The sequence below is a fragment of the Drosophila sulfurigaster genome, chromosome 3 (genome assembly GCF_023558435.1).
Source record: "Drosophila sulfurigaster albostrigata strain 15112-1811.04 chromosome 3, ASM2355843v2, whole genome shotgun sequence".
NCBI classification, from domain to species: Eukaryota; Metazoa; Arthropoda; class Insecta; order Diptera; family Drosophilidae; genus Drosophila; species Drosophila sulfurigaster.
In genome coordinates, this window is record NC_084883.1 from 18,438,193 (window position 1) to 18,458,413 (window position 20,221).

The 20,221-nt window shown below is 39.4% G+C and overlaps 6 protein-coding genes across 7 annotated transcripts; all 6 read right to left on the reverse strand.

The window, feature by feature from the left end:
• Positions 1-21: 21 nt before the first annotated feature.
• LOC133840824 (dipeptidase 3) lies at positions 22-1,790 on the reverse strand. The gene is given in 4 exon segments (XM_062272914.1): positions 22-518; positions 583-758; positions 827-1,474; positions 1,476-1,790. Coding segments are annotated over 4 exon segments (1,356 nt in total). The 5' UTR covers positions 1,662-1,790; the 3' UTR covers positions 22-172.
• Positions 1,791-2,441: 651 nt separating this feature from the next.
• LOC133845881 (integrator complex subunit 15) lies at positions 2,442-3,551 on the reverse strand (the record flags this gene model as incomplete). Its single annotated transcript, XM_062280506.1, has 1 exon — positions 2,442-3,551. A coding segment is annotated over one exon (1,026 nt), but the record flags the coding sequence as incomplete, so codon positions are not given.
• A 1,383-nt stretch (positions 3,552-4,934) lies between these two features.
• Positions 4,935-8,014, reverse strand: LOC133844496 (WD repeat-containing protein 26 homolog). Its single transcript, XM_062278519.1, has 3 exons — positions 7,517-8,014; positions 6,498-7,450; positions 4,935-6,435 (listed from the first exon to the last, which is right to left on the reverse strand). Exons 1-3 carry the CDS (start codon positions 8,012-8,014, stop codon positions 5,955-5,957), a joined length of 1,932 nt encoding a protein of 643 aa, XP_062134503.1. The 3' UTR covers positions 4,935-5,954.
• A 2,157-nt stretch (positions 8,015-10,171) lies between these two features.
• On the reverse strand, positions 10,172-11,770 carry LOC133844497 (lipoyl synthase, mitochondrial). Its single transcript, XM_062278520.1, has 5 exons — positions 11,611-11,770; positions 11,195-11,527; positions 10,973-11,129; positions 10,850-10,907; positions 10,172-10,789 (listed from the first exon to the last, which is right to left on the reverse strand). The coding sequence occupies exons 1-5, from the start codon at positions 11,647-11,649 to the stop codon at positions 10,273-10,275; spliced, it is 1,104 nt and encodes a 367-aa protein (XP_062134504.1). The 5' UTR covers positions 11,650-11,770; the 3' UTR covers positions 10,172-10,272.
• Positions 11,771-12,107: 337 nt separating this feature from the next.
• LOC133844498 (neuronal membrane glycoprotein M6-a) lies at positions 12,108-16,518 on the reverse strand. 2 transcript variants are annotated; one of them, XM_062278522.1, is made up of 4 exons: positions 16,109-16,518; positions 13,427-13,586; positions 13,064-13,368; positions 12,108-12,999 (listed from the first exon to the last, which is right to left on the reverse strand). In XM_062278522.1, exons 1-4 carry the CDS (start codon positions 16,110-16,112, stop codon positions 12,722-12,724), a joined length of 747 nt encoding a protein of 248 aa, XP_062134506.1. In that variant the 5' UTR covers positions 16,113-16,518; the 3' UTR covers positions 12,108-12,721. The 2 variants fall into 2 exon arrangements, with proteins under 2 accessions (XP_062134506.1, XP_062134505.1); XM_062278521.1 differs by lacking the exon at positions 16,109-16,518 and adding an exon at positions 13,851-14,203 and having other exon boundaries at positions 12,111-12,999.
• A 317-nt stretch (positions 16,519-16,835) lies between these two features.
• On the reverse strand, positions 16,836-19,759 carry LOC133844495 (serine/threonine-protein kinase PLK4). Its single transcript, XM_062278518.1, has 7 exons — positions 19,579-19,759; positions 19,415-19,510; positions 18,580-19,354; positions 18,086-18,524; positions 17,507-18,026; positions 17,311-17,448; positions 16,836-17,252 (listed from the first exon to the last, which is right to left on the reverse strand). The coding sequence occupies exons 1-7, from the start codon at positions 19,612-19,614 to the stop codon at positions 16,965-16,967; spliced, it is 2,292 nt and encodes a 763-aa protein (XP_062134502.1). The 5' UTR covers positions 19,615-19,759; the 3' UTR covers positions 16,836-16,964.
• Positions 19,760-20,221: the final 462 nt, after the last annotated feature.

Below are 20,221 nucleotides of genomic sequence, written 5' to 3' on the forward strand. Positions count from 1 at the left end.
TCCTTTTGTAGTCCATTTGCGAGCAGAAAATATAATTATTTCTTACTTCTTTGAACTTCACTTTGCAGTCGAAAAATTACTTGTAGTTTTTGACTACATAATTTTGAGATTTATTTATCTAGGTTTAAGTAAACAACCGACAGAAATAAATGGTTCAAGAGTGTGCGATTATTTACGACTCTGGATAACGGCAATAGGAATTGCTTTCGATAGATTCATTTGGTATCCACTCTTCATATAAGGGTAAGCGATTTTTCAGGGCTTCGATTTCGCGCAGAATTCTCATAACATTGCCGCCAACCAGTTTCTTGATGGCAGCATTGCCCCAAACCCGATCCCTGGCCAACTCAGCTAGTAGCAGGGCATAGCTCTTGGGTGCGCCACCGAGTCCAATGTGATCAACTCCAGCCACCTTGCGGACATAATTGATGGCAAGTATTGCCTCCTTAACGCTAATTGATCGATCGCCACATCGCTCCAAATTCAGCAAAATGACTCCACCATTTTCTGGCAATAAACTGAAAAAGAATTCAAACCATTAAAGTTAAGGGAAGACAATTGCTTGCCAAGATTGAAGCATACCTGAGCACATGATCCGGAATAGAAGCCACATTGGTGCCATTGCATAAGGAAAGGGGTGCAGCATTCATGAGCAGCACCGGTGCCTTGGCAGTGCGCAAGGCTATAACCATGGCTGCTTCGCTGAGCTGTGATATCTCCACCAACATCCCCAGGCGGTTCATTTCGAAGAGCATCGTCTGCACGCGAGAAGTTACCCAAGATTGAAATATTTTATTTGATAGGCTTTGATTAACTGTTTGCTCACCTTGCCAAATTCGTTGAGCGAATTGGTTGCATTTTCCTCAATGAGATAATCTCGTCGCCGTATGGCCGCCGCAGCCCAAGGAGTTGTGCATTCCAGGCTAGTCACCGACACGAAGCGCGCCCCCAACAAATAGATCGAACGAAGCACAGCGAGGCTAGTGCCCAAGGCATGGCCACCGCCAATGCCCATTAAAACGGCCACCTCACCCCTGATATGGGTTTGCTCCATCTCGTCGGCAGACTCGACAATGTGCATGGAATTACTAGCCGCTGTAATGCGCTTGGCTTCGTCGATGCCCTCCAGGGCGAGTTGCACTGCATCTAGATACTGCGCGCCGCAGTGCACCGCAATGGGCCAAAGGACAGCACCAATATGATTCTGTCGTATATCGGCCAGACCACTATTGTTTGTCTTGATGTCACTTGGTGGCTTCCAGGAGCCCTCGATTAGCGGCGATTCGGTCAACAAGCGTCTGATGAAGGCTAAGCGTGCCTCCAGCAACGACGAGGAGCGCAATTGCAGAGCCAGTGGAATGCCACCGGCCATGGCAATACAGACCAGAACAAGGCAAATGCCTATTAGAATTCGGCGGCTTCGCGAACGTCCAGGACGCTCGGCGGACGACTCACTGCAAGAGTCCTTTTTTGCAATTATACGTTGGTATGCCGCCATTGGAGCAACGCAGTTTTTCATTGCCACCGCCAAACTTTGTTATTTCCGCTGGCAGCTCAATGTCTGCTATTTCCGTGAACACAAAGCATTGCTGCTTGCAATGTGGTTGATGCTGATGCAACGGATGCACCTCCATAAAGTCACGGTTTGGCACTGGGTTCATTGCATTCTACAATTGGTAATGCCTGAAAAACAAACCAAAGTTTCGGCGCAGTGTTTTAACAACTTTTAGCCAAGCACTCCGAGAACTTCACAATATTGATTTTCATCTGTTTCAGCATAAACTACTCTCCCACTTTTGATCCTGCGCATTGCACGCATCCTTACATTTTTCTTATCTGGCAACCTAAATTCAAAGGATGTTATTTGGCGGAAAGTTGTTTAGTTTTGTAATCTTTCCGTTTGGAAAATTTAATATGCATTTTTATATTATCTAAAAAACGTTGAAGTTAAGATTTCAAATAGTACGGTAAGAAGATTCACATTTTACGGCCCACAATAAAGGGTTAATAACTATAACACAACACTTGCTGCTTAGTAGAGGATTGACATAGGAATTTAATATTGTTTCAAGAAATTTAAAAAAACAGTTCCTTGAATAGCCTCAAATTTTGTTGTTATAAATCGATATAAGCAACTCATCTTAAGTCCGAGGTATATCTCGGTAAGATATCAAAAGATTTCGAATGGCCATAAATTTTTATATTCTCATGGTAGCCAAGATTTTTAGGATATACAGCACATAAAATGAAAGAAAATAATGACTTTTGCTTTTCCAAATAACACATATTTACATACATATGTAATTCATAAAAATATTTGAAGACAAACCATAAACTTTACCATTTTAATATTTTTTGAGAATTAAGCTTGCTTAGAGATGCTTGATATCATGGAATTCATTTTAAATATTTGAGATAAATTAGTCAACCTTTCCCAGTTAGAAGTTTTACAATATTATATAAACCACAAACGCAAATCCCAAAATTAATGCCTTGATAATATAGTTGGTATAACATATGTTTATTTAAAGTTTTTTGTGTGTTTCAAGAACTATTTTCATAAGTGTATGCTGTGGCAAATTCTCGAGCACACAGAGCAACTGGATCTGATTGGTGATGCACTTGGAGGCCAATGCAATTTGCACTGCTTGGGCAAAGCGTTCCATGCACTTTTGATATGCCGCATCTTCCTCTGGTGCTACTTTGGAGTCCTTCAGGCGTGTACAGTATTTTTGCAATGATGTGACAATTTGCAGCAGATCTTGGGCATGCAAGGGAGTCGCTTCCGCACTCTTGTCCAACTGCATTAAAGTGTGCAGTAATGATAAATGTAGGTTGCTATACGCCGGACGGTTTGAGACCAATGGCGCCAACACCACCCAACGAAGAAGGCCAGCCAGCGGAGTGGCAAAAGGCATCGCAATGGCGCCAGCAGGTAATACTAGAGGCTGTTGAGGAGCCTGGCATAACAGCGGATTTTCTGTTGTCCACTCTGTTATGGCATCCAGCAGTGCATCTGGTGGTGGCGTCAGCACTCCGCCACGTTTATCATTTAGGTAAAGATCAGCCACAGCAACCATAAAGTTGGCAGCAAAATGCGAGCCTACCATCGGCAGTTGTTTCAATTGATCTGGTGTTTTGCGAGAGAATGATATGAAATCACTCACAATACTCTGTGCCACCTCTAAGCTTGGTTGTGACTTGCAGCCAACTTGTTGCATCCACGTGCCCGCCGAAGAGAGTAGCGGCGCCACCGATCCCGAAACTGCAGTGCTTATTAGTCGCGATAACAGCCGAGAACGCTGTGGTGTCAGATGGCTACCAAATAGCGAAAGGAATATTGCATTGCGTGTAGCATCCCGGCCGGGCCTCGAGAAGTATTCAATGAGCGCAAGTATCAACTGAAACTCTTGATATATATTCATTTGACTTATGCCCATTTTGCGTACGTCCCCATCCTTGCTACGCTCCAGGAAAATAAACTCAGAAATAATCTGCATTACCAAGTTCTGTTTATTTCTGCTTGCAATGAGGCTTTCTGCAACAACAAAAATAAGTCATTTACGATATACGTATACAAATGTTTATTATTGACCAACCTAGACGGGGAGAGCGCTTCAACTGCACACATTGGATAGTCTAGCTTGCGCAAGCTTAATTTACCATCGACTGCAGCAGCCATTATGTTTAAAATAAGTCAAAACTAAAATAATTACAATTGTTTACGTTTTTGTACTGCAAATTTCTAATTTCATAAACTTCTGCTCAGAGTGACCGCAGAGTGAGAACTAAAACACAGAGTTATAGCCTCTTTCCACCTCTCGGTTTTCTTTGGTTTTCTTTGGTTTTTTCACGTTCAGGCCGAATGTTACGTTCGCCCCATGTAAAATCCCATAAGAAAAAAACGTCGGTTTTTCTACGTTCGCGAGCTACGTAGAAATAGCGAACGCACTTTTTGGGTAATTATGCGATATTTTGATCGATATGACAACGAAAAAGAGCACACCACTAACAAAACAGCTGACATTAAAGTGCGCCAAGGTATGAAAATAGAAAAATAAAAATTTTATTTTGCTTTTTAAAGCAAATTTTTTATATTTTAGATGAGCCAAAAAACTCGAAAGCCGTCAATATCGTGGAGTGGCATCCACAAGGCTATGTTGTTCGAGTTATGGGAGGAGAAATGTAGTGCCTTTTTTGGCCAATCCACAAAGGCGCTCCACAAGGATGCCAAACTCCTCCCTATTAATTCGAAAATTATCTTCAAAAAATGATTCGTTGTTTCCAGGAACATCGCGCTCCTAAAAAACACCCATGCCGTTGCTAAAAAGTAAATGTATTTATGTAAATAATACATTGCTGCCAGCAATGGCCTATACTGTATACTTCGCTAATTTTCCCTCCATTTCGTTAAAATCCTCATAAAAATTCTGCAATTTAATAAAATTTTCCATTTTCAAATGCGCGTGCTGTTTTTTGAAATGTTCGCCAACTCGTGTTTACATTTGAACAGCTGATATTTCAGAGCGGCCATATTGAGAAATTTACCGTTGCCCATATTTTTCGGTTCGTGCAGATGGAAACCCCGAAACGGGACTTTAAAAAACGTAGAAAAACTGAGTGAGGTGGAAAGAGGCTATTAGTGTGGCCATTGTTTCAACAGAACAGCTGTTTCCCTGAGAGCATTCAGAATATCGATAATTATCGAAACTTGTATACTGAGCAATGCGCGGTCTATTTGAAATGACATGAAATTATCATAATTAAGCCTTCTTTTTCCAAATCGCTTTTCACTTGCAAAACTCGAATTTGTATTTTTTTGTTTTAAGAAAAAGAGAATGTATTGGAAAAAGACGGCAATATCGTTTATTTTGATCAATGGTAAAATTTCATCATTCCTAACGTACTAATTCCAATCAATTTAGGCCCATAGATTTATTACATATGTATATCTTTATTGCATGTATTGATTATGAAATTAAATTGCGGTACTAAGGCCCGTTTCTTCATATAAGTAATTGTGTTACAACGTGGTAAACACCAATCTGCAGATGACGAAACAAAAGTCTAACTTTAGGTGAGATGAGGCGCTGGGCCTAAATTAATAATCTATAAAGAATTAAAACTTATCAAAAGCCCATTTACCCAATCATTCCATTTGTTACAAAATTATGCATTACAATAATTCTGAATTGACGTCGAAATGTCGAAAACTAATTAAAATAAATCAAATGGCAAAAAGATATCAAATTGGGTTGGCCCACTTTGAAATTGGATAAAAAACTAAAAGCCAATACACAATACATAGGCATGTTAATAAATATACATACATATGTTAAAGAACTTTTAAAAAATACTATTATTGTTGGTGTTCTTCTTGTTTGAAAAGTATTGAACAAAATCCATACATACTCGTTCGTATCGCGTGATCGTTCGTTTGTGTCCGATTATGTGTGAGACAAATGTCAATGTACCTTATATAATGTTTAATGCTAATTGTAAGTCATGCTGCTCATACACATGGTATTGTAATGGCAGTCTAGTGTTCTCGCCATCGCTGCAACAAATATATGCTGGTTGCAAGGACGTGCGCACCACATTTAGATCGACATTGGGAGTTTTACTTATAAATCTAATTCTGAGTCAAATATTTATGCAGATTTACGCAACAGAGGATCGCACACACATATAAACGGACACGAATATACATATATATTAATATGTGTATATATTAATGATTAGAACATTTTCAAATATTGAACTCTGCTTTGTTACCAGGAAAATACACTATTGCAATATACTCGCTACAATTAAGAAATATCCATTATTTTGAGCTATCGAAAATGGCTTTTGACTAAAGAGAAACCCGAATCTCACACTAAAATTAAGTCCGTGTGCAACAATCCTCCATTATGCATAGACGCCACACAAACACAGATCTTGAAAGCGGGTGTTTAGGTCATGTTCCACGAGGACGACGATGAGCTGGATGAGCAGTCATCGCTTTCGGTCGTTGCACTGCTACCTGTGGGCTTCGGACCCCAAATACGAACTGTGGCATCATCGCTAGCGCTGGCTAGTAGGGACGGATATACTGGATTCCATGATACGCAGTTAACCGTCTTGGTGTGACCGGCCAACTTGGCCAGCGGCTCCTCACGCTTAAGATGCCAAATGTACACAACCTTGTCTTCGCTGCCGCTCGCCACGAAGCTCTCGTTAACGCCACCAAAGCACGAATGAATGGCAAAGTTGCTCTGCCTAATTCCCTGAAAACGTCGCAACAGACACTTGTCCTCAATGTCCCAGAGATGCAGACCTTGATTGGAGACATTCAGCAGGGCCAAACGATCGGCTGAATTGATGCTGAACGTCATAATTGGATGTGATTCCCGCAATATATCAAAGTCCGAGCGCGGGGAATCAAAGTTATAGCTGCAGATGCATTGGAAAATTGTCAAAATATTGTTTACTTATTATGAACTTCTAATACTAACCCTCTTATGCGATAGTGATTATCGGCTGCTAATATGGTTTTGTTGTCCGCCCGAAAGGCGACGCTGTTTACGCGCACTCCTTCCCAGGAATCGAGAAGGTTGCCGTCTAGATCACATAGATAGAGCTGACCCTTTTGTCCTCCGCAAACAAAGTGATTGCCATCGCGACTGAAAGTGCCGCACGCCAAACTATCCTCCAGGGATTGTGAAAACTTGAGGACCAACTTTCCATCGTCCACATTCCAGAAAAACAGCTCATGCGAGTCCTCAGTGCCACCAACTAGAATCACTTTCGAGTCTGGGCTCCAGCTAACAAAGCTAACATTCATTTGCGGCTGGCTAACGAGCACACGGCGATGTTTAAGTGTCAGCTTATATGGATCTACATCCCAGATGATCACAGTGCAGTCTTTGCTGCCCGTGGCCAGCTTTAGGCCATCGGGTGAGAACTTACAGAACCACACCTCATCACAGTGATCGGTGAGCACTTGTATTGTCTGCATGGGAAACCCGTCTGTGGTGCAGCAGTGATCGGTTAGCAACGAGACCGTCTGTAAATTGGTCTCCCAGGCCATATCGTGACAAGGGCAGTTCTGACTTTGCAGCTCAACCGCCTGTTGGAGCAGCGTGCGTAGGCGACGTGGAGACATCATAACCGATGGCGGCATAAATGTCTGTAGGCGTTCCATGACAAGGGCACGCGATGCAATGCCCTTGCCCTCCCACTTGGCGCGTTGATAGAGGTCGTGATTGGTCGAACACATCATGTACGAGGATAATTGATGAACACGCAATATATTATGCTGCAGTGGCGTCAGTTCGCTGCGCAGCACATGAAGGGCATCCAAAGGATTGCCATCATCCAAATGCTCCAAATATTTCTGTTCCAGCAATATGAATTTCATTTCAGTAATTGTTGACGACTTGCCATTATCGATCAATGGCTCCAGATCCTATAAGAAGGAAAAGAAAACCCTGACTAATCTATTGGGAGGGCAGCATTGTCTTGGTTTCTTTACCTTGAGATCAGCATCCGCTTTGATCCAGTCGCCAACCAAAACATGCTCTCTGAACTTGGTAGCCGATGGGTGCTCCAAGTAGCAATTCGATTCACCCATTAGAGTCTTCACCGACTTCTCCAGACCCACGTCGTGCAAATATTGACCAATCAAGCGTATGATCTCCTGATTTGATTTGTCCAAGTGCACCCCACTGTAGCCACTACTGTTTTCACGATTGTTCTCGCCATCAACGGCACAGCTATTGGTGCTGCCATTATTATTGGCCGCGAATCCATTGTGCTTCACATCATGTCCGTTTGTGGTATTATTGCTATGTCCGCTGGATGCTGGAGCGCCATCATCGGTTGCTCCATCAGCTCCAGCCCCGCCACCCTCATTGGTGACATGATCGGCACCTGGTGGCAGCTCGACAGCGGACCCAGAGCCATCTGAGGAGCCAGGCCCGGCACCGCCAGCCGCGGAGGACGACAACGCTGTACTGTTCTGCATATTCATACCCGAATCGTTATAAGTGATGGCGCTATTATCGTTGCTGCTCTGGCTACTATTGCTGTTTCTTGTCTGTGTGGACGAGTTTTGGTGCAGTCTTGCTGGATGTGTGTCCGAATTGGATGACTTCCTCGTGCTTGAACTCGAACTGAGCTGTAGAGCCGCTCTGGACGTCGATGCTGCGTTCGAATCTACGATTGAAGCGGAAGTGGAAACGGAAATGGATATTGATCCTCCGGAACGACGTCCCTTTTTGCGCGGCGGCTGGTCCCCGGCTGAGGCACCAGTTGCAGCAGCCTTTTTGTTCTTTCTATCAATTTTGAGTACTTTTTGGTAACCGCACGGCAACAAGCAGCCACTCTACCACTTCGTCTTCGTCTTCTTCGTTAATCAGCCTTCTTGATTATCACAAGCCCTCCACGCTGTAGACCAGGATCTAGGGATCGTCTATAACAAAGAGCGCCGATCCACTGCCAAGATATGGCTGTAATCAAAATAAAAACATGCTTTTTTTATATTATCCATATCTATAATAGTGGGTAATTCATTTTAGACACGAAGCAAACGATGATATTCTAATTTATAGTGAAGAAATATATACTGCGTTATAAATATAGATGGAATAAATTGAAATGGTGCGATATATGTAAGTACATATTAAATTTATTTACGCAGTACTCATTTCATTAATTCTCTGATTTTCCACAATCTTTTTTAATGTATATTTTGAACTTTTCTTACAAAGCAATTGATTTCTGATAATGACAAATTATCGTCATACTTAATCAATAATATAATTTTCATTTCACATTCGTATAACAAAGTGAACTGATACCAAAGCAGCAATTGTATATAATAATTGAGTGTGTTTGTATCTACATCATTGATGAAAAATATACCCCAATCATAATGTGAATTACAGAGTACACTGATACGCATGTATACATATACATACATACACGAGCATGCACTTCTGCATGCATACACATACACGAATATGCATGTATTAGTGTAGAAAATGCATTTGCTGCTTATGATACAGGTTCAGCTACCTACATAATTATAACAACCTATCCAACATCAGCAGCCCGAAAAACGTCGGGTTTCAACACAGACACAAACCAAAGAAGGCCTACAGGGGAAAGAGAGTGTGTCAAAAAGGGAACAATTGCATTCAAAACAAAAACAAAGTCGAAACAAAGCTGCTGGTGAAAACTAATACATTTGCACATCTGGGGTCTCTCTCTCCATGGTCGCAGATGATGTATGTAAATATATGTATGTATATAAATACAAATGTATGTACGTATCTATGTAATTACGAATGTTTACATATGTAGCTCTGATACATAAATACAAAGAGTTTCTGTATTTCTTTTTTGATTCCACAATCTGTATTTACTTTGCTTTTTCTGTACATATATCACAATTAAATGGGTTAAAAATTCGACAACTTCCTACTCTTTGTGTCACACACATATTCAGCATTCACCACTCACACTATGAAAGTGTGTAAAAACAAAAACGCACTGCCACACATGCATACATATGCGTATTACATATGTGTGCATGCATATGTATGTACGTACATAAATACAGCAAACTGCATACATATACAGCTTATCTTATTTCATTTCTGCATTTCGCTGTTGACGTTCTTTCTGCATTCATTAGAATGTATGTTTTTCACTTTGTTAATGCTAGTTAATAACGTATTTATTGCCTTAAACAATGAATGACGAACTTTTTATATGCACTTTCAACTAAAAACAACGACAAATGGTCACACAATAGATAAAACGAAAAATACGCAGTTGCTGTGTGCCCGAAGAAAGACAAAGAGAAAATGCTAGTATTTATAATATACTAAAAATTATAGAATTTGTGAATTGAGAAATTGAATAGATTAGAAAATTCACTTTCTAATTTGCAAATATTTACAATTTATTCAGTAATTTTCTAATGTTGTGACAATCAAACAGATATATTACAAATTAATATCATTCAATGGTGTTTTGTTTATTTCTTTTTATTTATTAAATTTTTAATTTTAATAAAAATACCATTCCAGCTGGCCGTCTAACGTATTATGAAGACGAAATCTAACGTAAACTAATACGTATATCGTAAGTGCAGTGTCACCTACCATATTTTACGTTACTATTTAAGATTCTAAGTTCTGCAATTATTTTATTGATATTAATAAAATATATATTTAACGAGTTTAAACAAATTTACAAATATACAAACAATGCTAATTTTTCTTAAGACGTCTCGTTCTTTTTCCTTCGATTGGCCAATATACTTGTGATGAAGAATTCTCCTGCTTTGTAAGAGCTCCTCACAAGCGGCCCGCTGGCAGTATAAAGAAAGCCCAACTCATTGCCTCGCTCCTCCCAGTGCTTAAATTTCTCGGGCGTCACATACTCGATTACTTTCAGATGTTTTTTTGTGGGCTGCATGTACTGGCCCAAGGTCAAACACTCAACTCCGACTTCTCGCAGGTCCAGTAGGGTCTGCTCAACTTCGGCATCAGTTTCACCCAGACCCAGCATTATGGAACTCTTGGTAATGAGATTCGGATTAAAACGCTTTGCCTCGCGCAAGACCTGAAGTGTTTGTCTATAGTGAGCACGACGATCACGGACGTAGGGTGTAAGTTTTTCGACAGTTTCAATATTATGGGCATAGACATCGAGGCCGCAAGTAGCAATTGTCTTTACACAGTCCAAATCTCCGCGGAAATCGGGAACCAAGCACTCCACAAATATATTCGAGTTGCTGCGAATGTACATTAAACTAATCAATTCCGATCAAAATTGTAATAATAATTTAACTAACCGCGCTTTGATCTCACGAACTGTCTCTGCAATATGCTTTGAGCCTCCATCGGGAAGATCTACAATTAGGAGAATATTATAAATTAGCTAAGTAAATCCCATGTTGAACATTTTCATAACAAACCATCGCGATCCACAGATGTCAACACTATATAATCGAGGCCCCAAGATGAAATTGCTTTGGCAGTGTTCACAGGTTCGTTGACATCCAGCGGAGGTGGAGCACGAGCCGTTTTTACGGAGCAAAACCGACAGCCACGAGTGCAAGTGTCGCCCATCAGCTGTAATCACCGAAATGTGTTATATACAAACTCGCTATCAGCAGTAAATGTCACAGAGGTCTTACCATAATTGTTGCTGTTTGAGTGCCATGCTCGCCACCTCCCCAGCACTCACCGATGTTGGGGCATCTTGCTTCCTCGCAGACCGTAGACAACTTGAGGTCTCTTAGCTGTGACTTGATCTTAGCAAAATTCTTGCCCACTGGAATTGTGGTCTTCAACCAGGGAGGCAAACGCAAGTATTGGGTCTCTCCTTTTTCACGACGCAATTTTCCTTCATAATTCTCCCAGTCTTCTGTTGAATTTTCCGGATTTTGAACGAAATCTTGAAAGTTTGGACCTTTAGAAAGACGTTCTCGAATTTCTTCGAGTTTCTCAGCGCGTGTTGAGGCTGCTCTCTGTAAATAAAAACATATTAATATTACAGATTATTTATTATTTACATTATGTAAAAGATCCAAAAAAAACGGTTGCTACTGACCATGAGAACAGCTGGAGGAGAGTGAAGTTTCCGCAACATTGTTTATAACGCTTAAATTTAAAGTATTTAACCGTCAACAGTGAATTAACAAAATCTTACGAAATAAAATAGCCACAAAAATATTTACAACAGCTGCAAAGTAATCGATTATTGTTCCTCACTTTCGATATTTTGTAATTGACATTTTCTTAAATATAATTTACGGAATTAAATATTTGATTAGGTTTTTGAAATAAAAATTATTACGTCCAAAATCACGTCCAAAGAAAAAATAATAACTATTGGTTTAGTTTACTATATCGACAAGCCACCACAGCCGTTAGAGGGTAGTGACTCAGTTTATCGGAAATCTAATCAAGAAAGTCGATTAGTCAAATGGCGGACTTTTTAAAGACCATGGGAGAAAAATAGATTTATTGTTTGTAAACGCTTTATCAATAAAAAAATACACAAATTATATAAAATTCTTTATTGGAATGCAAGTATATACATATGTATGTATGTTTTGATAAGCATGTGAACGTAAAAATGTACACATATGTATGATTAGTTTATATAATATAAATACAAATATGCTAAACAGAAAAACATACTTATTAAATATTTTAAATTATATGTTATGTTAGCCAGACGGAAAAACCAATATTGGACGGAAAGAATACTATATGTCAATAATATACGTATATATATATGTATATCTGGACGCAAGTTGGTGAAAACTAAAACATGATTAGTGCCAGCTTAGCACATAAATTTTGGTATGGTTTCACGGTGGTAGACAGGGCAAAGAACCCAGTTACTCGATGCAATTACACGCATCTCTGCTTATGCTCCACTGCGGTTGTTAGCACAGCGTTAAGAGTTTATAACATAGATGCCTTTGTGTCTGATTGTTAATCGCTAGCGCTTCTGGTCTAAATTAAATTTACGATACAGAATTACACACACATTAGTTGTGAAAAACTTAAATAAATATTCCAAAACAGGCTTGGGTATAATTTTAAAGATTAAAAACAAATTCTATAAACTAAAGCATTTTCGTTGCATTTCTTTGTCATTGTGTTCCATCTATTCCGCATGGAAGCACAAATTAATCGATTTCAAATACGTTCTAGAAGCGATCCTTGGATGTTGCGCTGTACTCTAGTTCATTAAGATTTTGTATCTCCTGAAGTTCCTGAAACTTTTCGTGGTCACGAATGTGTGCGTAATTTGCGGAGAGACACATTAAATAATGCACAAGACTGAGGATCACCAAGAGTGTTGATAGCGTGGCTAAGATAAACATGACTTCAGCAGGTTCTACACCATCTTTGCAAAAAGCCTTAATCTCGTATTTTTCGCAGACCTTCATGTCCTCGAGTTTAGTATTTGGCGGAAACATGAAATCTAAACGGTAAAAATGGAAGATTTAAATGTATATAAATAAAATTAATAGCAGCTATGAACTTACGAAATTGTGTTAAGTCAATGCAGCTCAGGGACTGCTCCACACTGCTGCACATGTTCCAGAACATGGTATAAATAAATGTGACAATCACGAGGAAACATAATATTAGTGTCCAGACAAAGTTCAGCAAATACGTAATGCCCATAAGAACAGCACAAGAAATACGGCCGCCAACTCGTGATCGCCACGCCCTGTAGACCTTGTAACGAGTGGCGCCCGTGGCAAGAAAACCAACAAAGAGAATCATGAATCCCAGAGCAGCCATCCCAGCGGCAATGATCACAAATATCATCTGCACAGCTTCAATCCTAGAAAAAAAAAAGATTTTAATTGAAGTATGCCACAATTGATGGTAAAAAGACTTACCATATAAGGCGCAGATGAAACACTTGATCCATCATAATGACCGTTAGAGAGGCTCCTCTGTACATGGTTCCGCAGAAGATGCCCACGCCCAGCAGACACATGAGTGTCGCTATCAGCGTCGCGTAGGGAATCCGTGCCATACATGACTGACAGCAGTCGGCTAAAGGAATGAACAAAGACTTTAGTAACTATGGGATAAACTCACAACACACAAAGAATATAAACTGCGAAAATACATGTAATAGTTACATTATACTCTGCCTAGCCATAGGTGACATATTTACGGATACAAAACATAGATAAGACAAGCACAGTGTAAAGTGTGATAAAGCTCATAGACATGTCCGATTCTCGGAACCACTGTGCGTAGTAAATTCGTGAGTGCGATTGTTTCTTGTCGTACTACATACATATATTTTCCTACCTTCACCATCACCACCGCGTTCTGTGTACCTGTCCAGAGAGCGCTCCGATTGGTAGACGCTGTTGCGTCTATTCTGGTAAGGATGATTGTTATAGGCACGAGTTAATACCCCACCGTCGTCTTCGAAGTTCGTTTCAAGCAAAATCTCTTCGCGTGGATCCCGCACACGATCGCGGTTATTGTAATTGCCCTTATTGGACATATTGCACAGTGAAATTGATTCTTTTTGGGTTTTACAAATTAAAAATTAAAATCGTTTCGTGTCTTAATTAGTTGCAGCAGCCACAAATGATCGAAACTGAAAGCTCTCTGCGAGCGCACTGTGAGTTTTTCAATGAACCTAGCACAAAAATGAGTGAATCACACTCACATAAACGTCATGGCACACTCAGTGTCAGAGTTCCTACTCTCTCTCGCTCTCTTTTAACTGCCATATTCGAGTATGTAATAGTGTGTATCTAGTGAGCCCTTCTCAAAGAGAGCCAATTGAGATAGCAGGCTACAATAGTCGGACGGCGACTCCATTCTGTCCAGTTGTGTGGCGCAGTCTTTCAAGTTATCGTTCGTACGTTGGTCGCACTGAGGTGCGGTTGGCTTTGCTCTGCGTGCTGCGATGAGATAAGTATATCAGACACACACACACACAAACACCTTATCGGAGTAGCTCTCTTTCGATATTTCAATGAGCGTAACAGTTTGTTGTTGTCTAACCGCTTACTCAACTGGCGACCAGTGTTGCCAATTCTTCTGTTCATCAAATAGCTAAAGTAACATATGAAAAACGCTAGAAACCGCCAGAAAATAAGGAGTAGTTAATTTCATCAATCATGCCCTATTCTGGTGCACTTTGTTCTGCGAAAATTGTTCCCTCACAACAATCCCAAATGGTCAATGGGGCTGACCAATGAATGCGTCGTTTTTTTTAGAGACAGTCGGAACAAACGTTATTTTGTTCGACTGTGAAAACGCAGATGACGAAGACTTATAGTTGTTTGTCTTGGCATGTGCTTGCAAATCACAAAGTTTCGCATTAATGGTACATTTGCAATATTTTCATTTTAGATCATCGGCTGCATCTAGAGCTAACCAATTCTTAAAGAAGGAGTTATAAGTCTTGGGCATTTTAACTGCCCCACACGATCGTTTTGGAAATTGTGAAATACACAGATGGTCATGTATATCTAGTATAAAACTAGTAAAAACTATAAATCGATAAAAATGCAAAGATCTTTTGGCATATCGATGTTTTTTACCATTGCAATGCAAAAATACTGCAAGGTTTTAAAGTGTGGCATAGTAAAACATAAAAATACACAAAAGTACCAGATATTTTTAAAAAACTAAAGTTCCATCAGTTTTGTTTTGAAAATAGCTATATTTCCCGCTAGCCGCTAGTTTTCAATTTATCCCGCATTTTGCTTTTGAAAACCGTCAGATCTAGCGGGGGAAATAGCTAAATTGGCAACGCTGCTGGCGACTGACAGCAACTGGTCAGTCGAGTTCGAATTCGAAAATGTTATAACAGAGCGCCAAGTCTCTGCTGGTTCAATTGGAGTTGCCAATTAAAGAGGTCATGCTTAAGCTGCTTGCACATCTGTCAATTGCAATAAACAACAATAAGGTCTGATGTCTGAATCAGAGATAATTATGAATTTAAAATAAGCGTCAAATTGGTAAAGATAACCGACAAATAAATTTCAGAAGAATAAAACAAAAAAAATGCTTAATTGTCGAAAACCGTCAACTTTTTTTGATACGTGGAGCAAACATAGCATGCCGCTTTAGTTGTTTAAAGTTATTTATGTCAGGGGCCATGAACCACCCTCTTTACTATCAAACAACTTCAGTAGCACAACTAGGACACTGCTTTGGTATTTTAAGGTAAAGTAAGCTTCTTTGATATAACTTAAAAGAAATTAAGTAATTATAATCACTAAGATATACAATTAATTCATTTTAATGACAAACTGAATTGAATAAGGTATTTTTAAATTTAAATAACTTATAAATAAATATGTAAGTGGAATAATAAATAATCAAAACTCTAAAGCCACCCACCCACAAGATTATTAGTTATTAAGCAATAGCGCCATCTATGAGCGAGAGCAACTAATGTTTGTTTGTACGTGTGTTAAATGTTAAAAAATTTGACTTGTAGTTTTCCAACGTTAGCACATGCACATGCTTTAAAATGTCAACAAAATTTCCATGTTTTTTGGTTTAATAAATGCATAATTCATTAGAAATTAAACACTTACGCATTTTTGGGAGTTTTCTTAATATCAAAATTCAAATAAGAAAATTGTTGTATATAGCAACTTTAACTGTTACGACGGTGCACAATTACGTTACAGTTATTATGTTTACATGTATTTGAGCATAGTAAATACGTGTGTGAATGCAGACTTAATGCGACTGAAGTTTGTGTACACGAAGCCAACTGAATGAAACCAGTTTTGAAGCTGGGGGCCAGACTGCGCGACTTAACAAAAAGAGGCAGGGCCAAGCACTAAATAAATTATGCGTTGATTATTTCTGCAATGTGTTTACATTCAATTAAGCATTATGAACAGTTCTTAATGTTTGACACACATTTATTAATTGCGCCCAAAACACATTACTATCAAACCAAAATAAACATAAACCAAACTGTGCAGCACTGACAAAAACACTGAATCGGTATGTACTAGTTGCTGCGTGACCGTAGCTTAATCTTGAGAATATACCGCTATCAAAAACAAAAAATATACCATAAAATACTATATAAAAAAAACGCTTATTTGGAAAATTTTATTTTTTAAAAATTGGCGTATTTCAGTGAAAATAAATTAGTCATTGATAAAATACTCGACTTATATACTTAATAAATATGGACAGAAATTACATTATTCGGTACTTTTACTTTACTTACTTTTTAATTGCTTTTTTAATAAATATTTAAAAAAAAAATTGATCATAAATTTAGTAAAATATTTTTTTTTGGTTTTTAACTAGATATAAATTGATTTAAACGGTTAGTATAAAATATATTTGTATAAGGCAAGAGACTATTATATAATACAAATGCATTGAACTTTTTTACTTAACGATTATTTTTTGTATATGTGATTTAGTTCATATTAGCATGCGATTGTGCCAAGGAGTCGAAGTCGTCGGCTTCGCAGGCAATGCATTGCAGTCAAATTTTTTGCTACCGATTAAAGGAGCGCACTTCAGTTTCATCTGCACTTGAGGCAGTTGAGCGAGTCGATCCCTAACCGCTAACGGTAGGTCGTCATGATCAGGGAAGTGGGTTGAGACCCCGCTGGGCTGAGTGTATGTTACTCCTCCTCCCTGAGCCTCTGGTATTACAGAGATCACTGATCCATCATAGAATTGCACTTGCACAACACCATGGGACAACTGAAAATAAATGACTAATTAGGAAATGAAAGTAAGAATGTTTTCCATTAGAAACCACCTCAGTTGCAGAGCCAACTCCTGGAATATTCAATCGTCTAATAGGCACATTCTGTTGGGCAGCTAACACCTGTGATCCAATTACATCGCTTCCACTGCGCATTGACGAGAGTGTGCTTATCGAGAAGTTAATAGAGCCCTACAACATTTAATTCAATTATTAAAACTGAAGATTAAAAAATAACTGAATGACTCACATGGTGTGATTTGGGTGTAGAATATGCAAAGTTTGTTGTATCCTTTAATCCATCTGAACGTTCAGTTGGTGGTAACTGAGCTGCTGACGGCCGTCGTCCGATAGTAACTGGAAAACACGTATTATTTCCCGTTTGAGCCAGCTCCAAAGCATTGCAGATACTAAGACAGTGGGCGAAGCACTCGTTGCTATGTTCAATGAGGCTTTTCGCTTCGTTACTCGCATGATCCGACAATAGCACGCCATGAGTATCATAGACCTTGATGCCTTCGCTCGGGGACTTTGTCAACTTGGCGCCTGCATAATAGTTCATCTCAAAATCTGCCAGATTCTCCATCAAATGGCATTTGGCCAAAGCACTGAAGTATGTTACTTTTGGCGTTTTGCTTTTTACTAAGCCCACAAAGCGAGCGGCATAAACATATTTCTTCCAATGCTTGTTGGGCAAATTGTCATAATCATAAGACCAATCCTCGCCACTTAAATATTGGGCTGATGGTTGCTCTCGTATAGGCAACCCTCTGAAAATAAATAAAATCTTTTAAATATGTTATTATTTGTTGGAGTTTCGCTTGTTTACCGCCCAGGATCCGGTTGATATATGATAATGCGGCGTCCATCGTTGGAAATGCGACAAATATCGACAATGCGGTCTTCATTCATCTTGCTTTTCGACTTTATAAACTCGATTATGACTTCTCCATTTGCCATAATGCTCATAATAGCATTTTTAGTTTTGTAACGCGTTGGCTGCAATCTCAACGTGTTTAAAGGTGGTACAGAGATGCGTTCCTTGTTCTCTCGCCCAGCAGAGGGTACGGCAGGCGTGGAGTGTGCTACAAATGGCACATTCTGAGCTCCATTTCCAAGCCTCTGCCAGTCCATATCTGTGCTGTCAAAGGACGCCGGTTTTGAAAACTTTTCCTGATAGAATCCATACTCTTCCTGAATCTGCGGCAGCATATTCTGCGAGGATTGCTGCTCAACCGAACGTAGCCGGTTAGAGTTCTTTGAATCATCTAAAACATATTGAATTAACATATAGTCTTTTATCTATTGATGTTCTCTACTTACTGCTCGCAAAGGTGACGATGCCGCTATCGCCGCTGGCAAGGCTATAAGCATCCGACGCACCTGGCGTTGTATATGCCACTGCATGACTTCCAGCCGACTTAAGCATGAATGGATGTCTGAGCACTTGTTCCAGTGATATGCGCTCATGTGGATTCTTTCTTAACAGTTTGTCAATTAGGTCGCGTGCCTCATACGACAAATGCGTTGGCATTGTATAGTCGGAGTGGATCACTTTATTGAGAGTGGACTGTACCGCATCGGTGTCAAAGGGTGGCCGTCCCACAAGCAACGTGTACAACATGCAGCCGACACTCCAAAGATCCGCAGGCAAACCATGTGACAAATGTGAAATGACTTCGGGTGATATATAATTTGGGGTTCCACACATCGTCATATGCCTTTCATCCGGTCGTTTCAATTGCGTCGCTAAACCAAAGTCGGCAATTTTCACTTGCATATCCCTGCTGAGCAGCAGATTCGACAACGAGATATCGCGATGCATAATGTTGTGGGAGTGTAAATATAGCAGACCAGCTACCACCTGTCGCAGAATTGACGATGCCTCATCCTCAGTAAAGGGGCGTTTCATTTGCTGGTTCATGTAACGATGCAGTTCCGCATTATCCGCCAGTTCCAGCACTAAGTACACATAGTTGGCATCTTGAAAGAACGTGTAGAGTTGCAATACGGATGGATGCTTGAGGCGGGAATGGATTTCAACCTCTTGTCGCACTCGATTCGTCAATCCTGAACTCTGAATTAGCTTCTTATCAATCTGCATGAAATAATGTCATATTATACATTAGGTGTTAATGAGTATTTGTTATTTATTTACCATTTTAATGGCTACATCTTGATGTGTGCGCAGGCATTTCGCCTTGTAAACACGAGCGAAGCCACCTTTGCCCAGTAGGTGCTGTACTTCGAATTCCTATGGATACAGATAGTTGGATATTATTTAAATTTTTTATACAGATGCATTTGAGTGAAAGTAATTACATCGATCGTTTCTCCATAGTTTCGATATGGCAGCATAGTTTACTTTGTTACACTTGTACTCTCACTTCTAATTTTTAATAAACAAACAAAAATAAGCCGAAAATCATTTAAAAGAAGAACGCCAACTAAAATAGTGTTGGAAACTAGTGAATGCGCACAAGAAAATGCCATATGCCTTTTACAGCACTGAAATCGATAAATATATTCGATATTTTTTGTGTCAGATACGCATAAAGAACATGTTTTCTATGATCGATTTAAAAATTTTAAATTGGAGTCGTTATGCAAAATAAAATAGAGAAAATTCTACTCTACTCACCTATTAATATTCCTAACTTTGGATACCATGTCTCCTTTCAAAGAAAACTTTTTGACAATTGTATAGATTATCTTAAACAACTTCAATTTTAAACGTCGTTAGAAAGAAATCGCACGATATAATTATTATTAACATCCTTTATTAACACCCATTTGTCAACTTCTCTCGCACCATATAATGCAAATCAAACCATCATCTTATCTTAAACAAATTTCATGCTCAATATGATAATTCATTTCATGTATATTTGTGTGAATTGTGTGTGTAAACGGATTGACAGATCGACAGATCATTTTCTTATTTGATTATAGTTGTCGTTATGAT

Coding starts and splice junctions, on each gene's coding strand:
- LOC133844496 (XM_062278519.1), bottom strand. CDS start 8,014: ATGAATATGCAGAACAGTACAGCGTTGTCGTCCTCCGCGGCTGGCGGT. Junction 7,451..7,516: donor AAGCGGATGCTGATCTCAAG/GTAAAGAAACCA, acceptor TCCTTCTTATAG/GATCTGGAGCCATTGATCGA. Junction 6,436..6,497: donor AATCACTATCGCATAAGAGG/GTTAGTATTAGA, acceptor ATGCATCTGCAG/CTATAACTTTGATTCCCCGC.
- LOC133844497 (XM_062278520.1), bottom strand. CDS start 11,649: ATGTTGCGGAAACTTCACTCTCCTCCAGCTGTTCTCATG. Junction 10,908..10,972: donor GACATCTGTGGATCGCGATG/GTTTGTTATGAA, acceptor TCCTAATTGTAG/ATCTTCCCGATGGAGGCTCA. Junction 10,790..10,849: donor GTTCGTGAGATCAAAGCGCG/GTTAGTTAAATT, acceptor GTACATTCGCAG/CAACTCGAATATATTTGTGG.
- LOC133844498 (XM_062278521.1), bottom strand. CDS start 14,052: ATGTCCAATAAGGGCAATTACAATAACCGCGATCGTGTGCGGGATCCA. Junction 13,587..13,850: donor ACGCGGTGGTGATGGTGAAG/GTAGGAAAATAT, acceptor TCATTCCTTTAG/CCGACTGCTGTCAGTCATGT. Junction 13,369..13,426: donor TTTCATCTGCGCCTTATATG/GTAAGTCTTTTT, acceptor TTTTTTTTCTAG/GATTGAAGCTGTGCAGATGA.
- LOC133844495 (XM_062278518.1), bottom strand. CDS start 19,614: ATGCTGCCATATCGAAACTATGGAGAAACGATCGAT. Junction 19,511..19,578: donor ACTATGGAGAAACGATCGAT/GTAATTACTTTC, acceptor CTGTATCCATAG/GAATTCGAAGTACAGCACCT. Junction 18,525..18,579: donor CATCGTCACCTTTGCGAGCA/GTAAGTAGAGAA, acceptor AATATGTTTTAG/ATGATTCAAAGAACTCTAAC.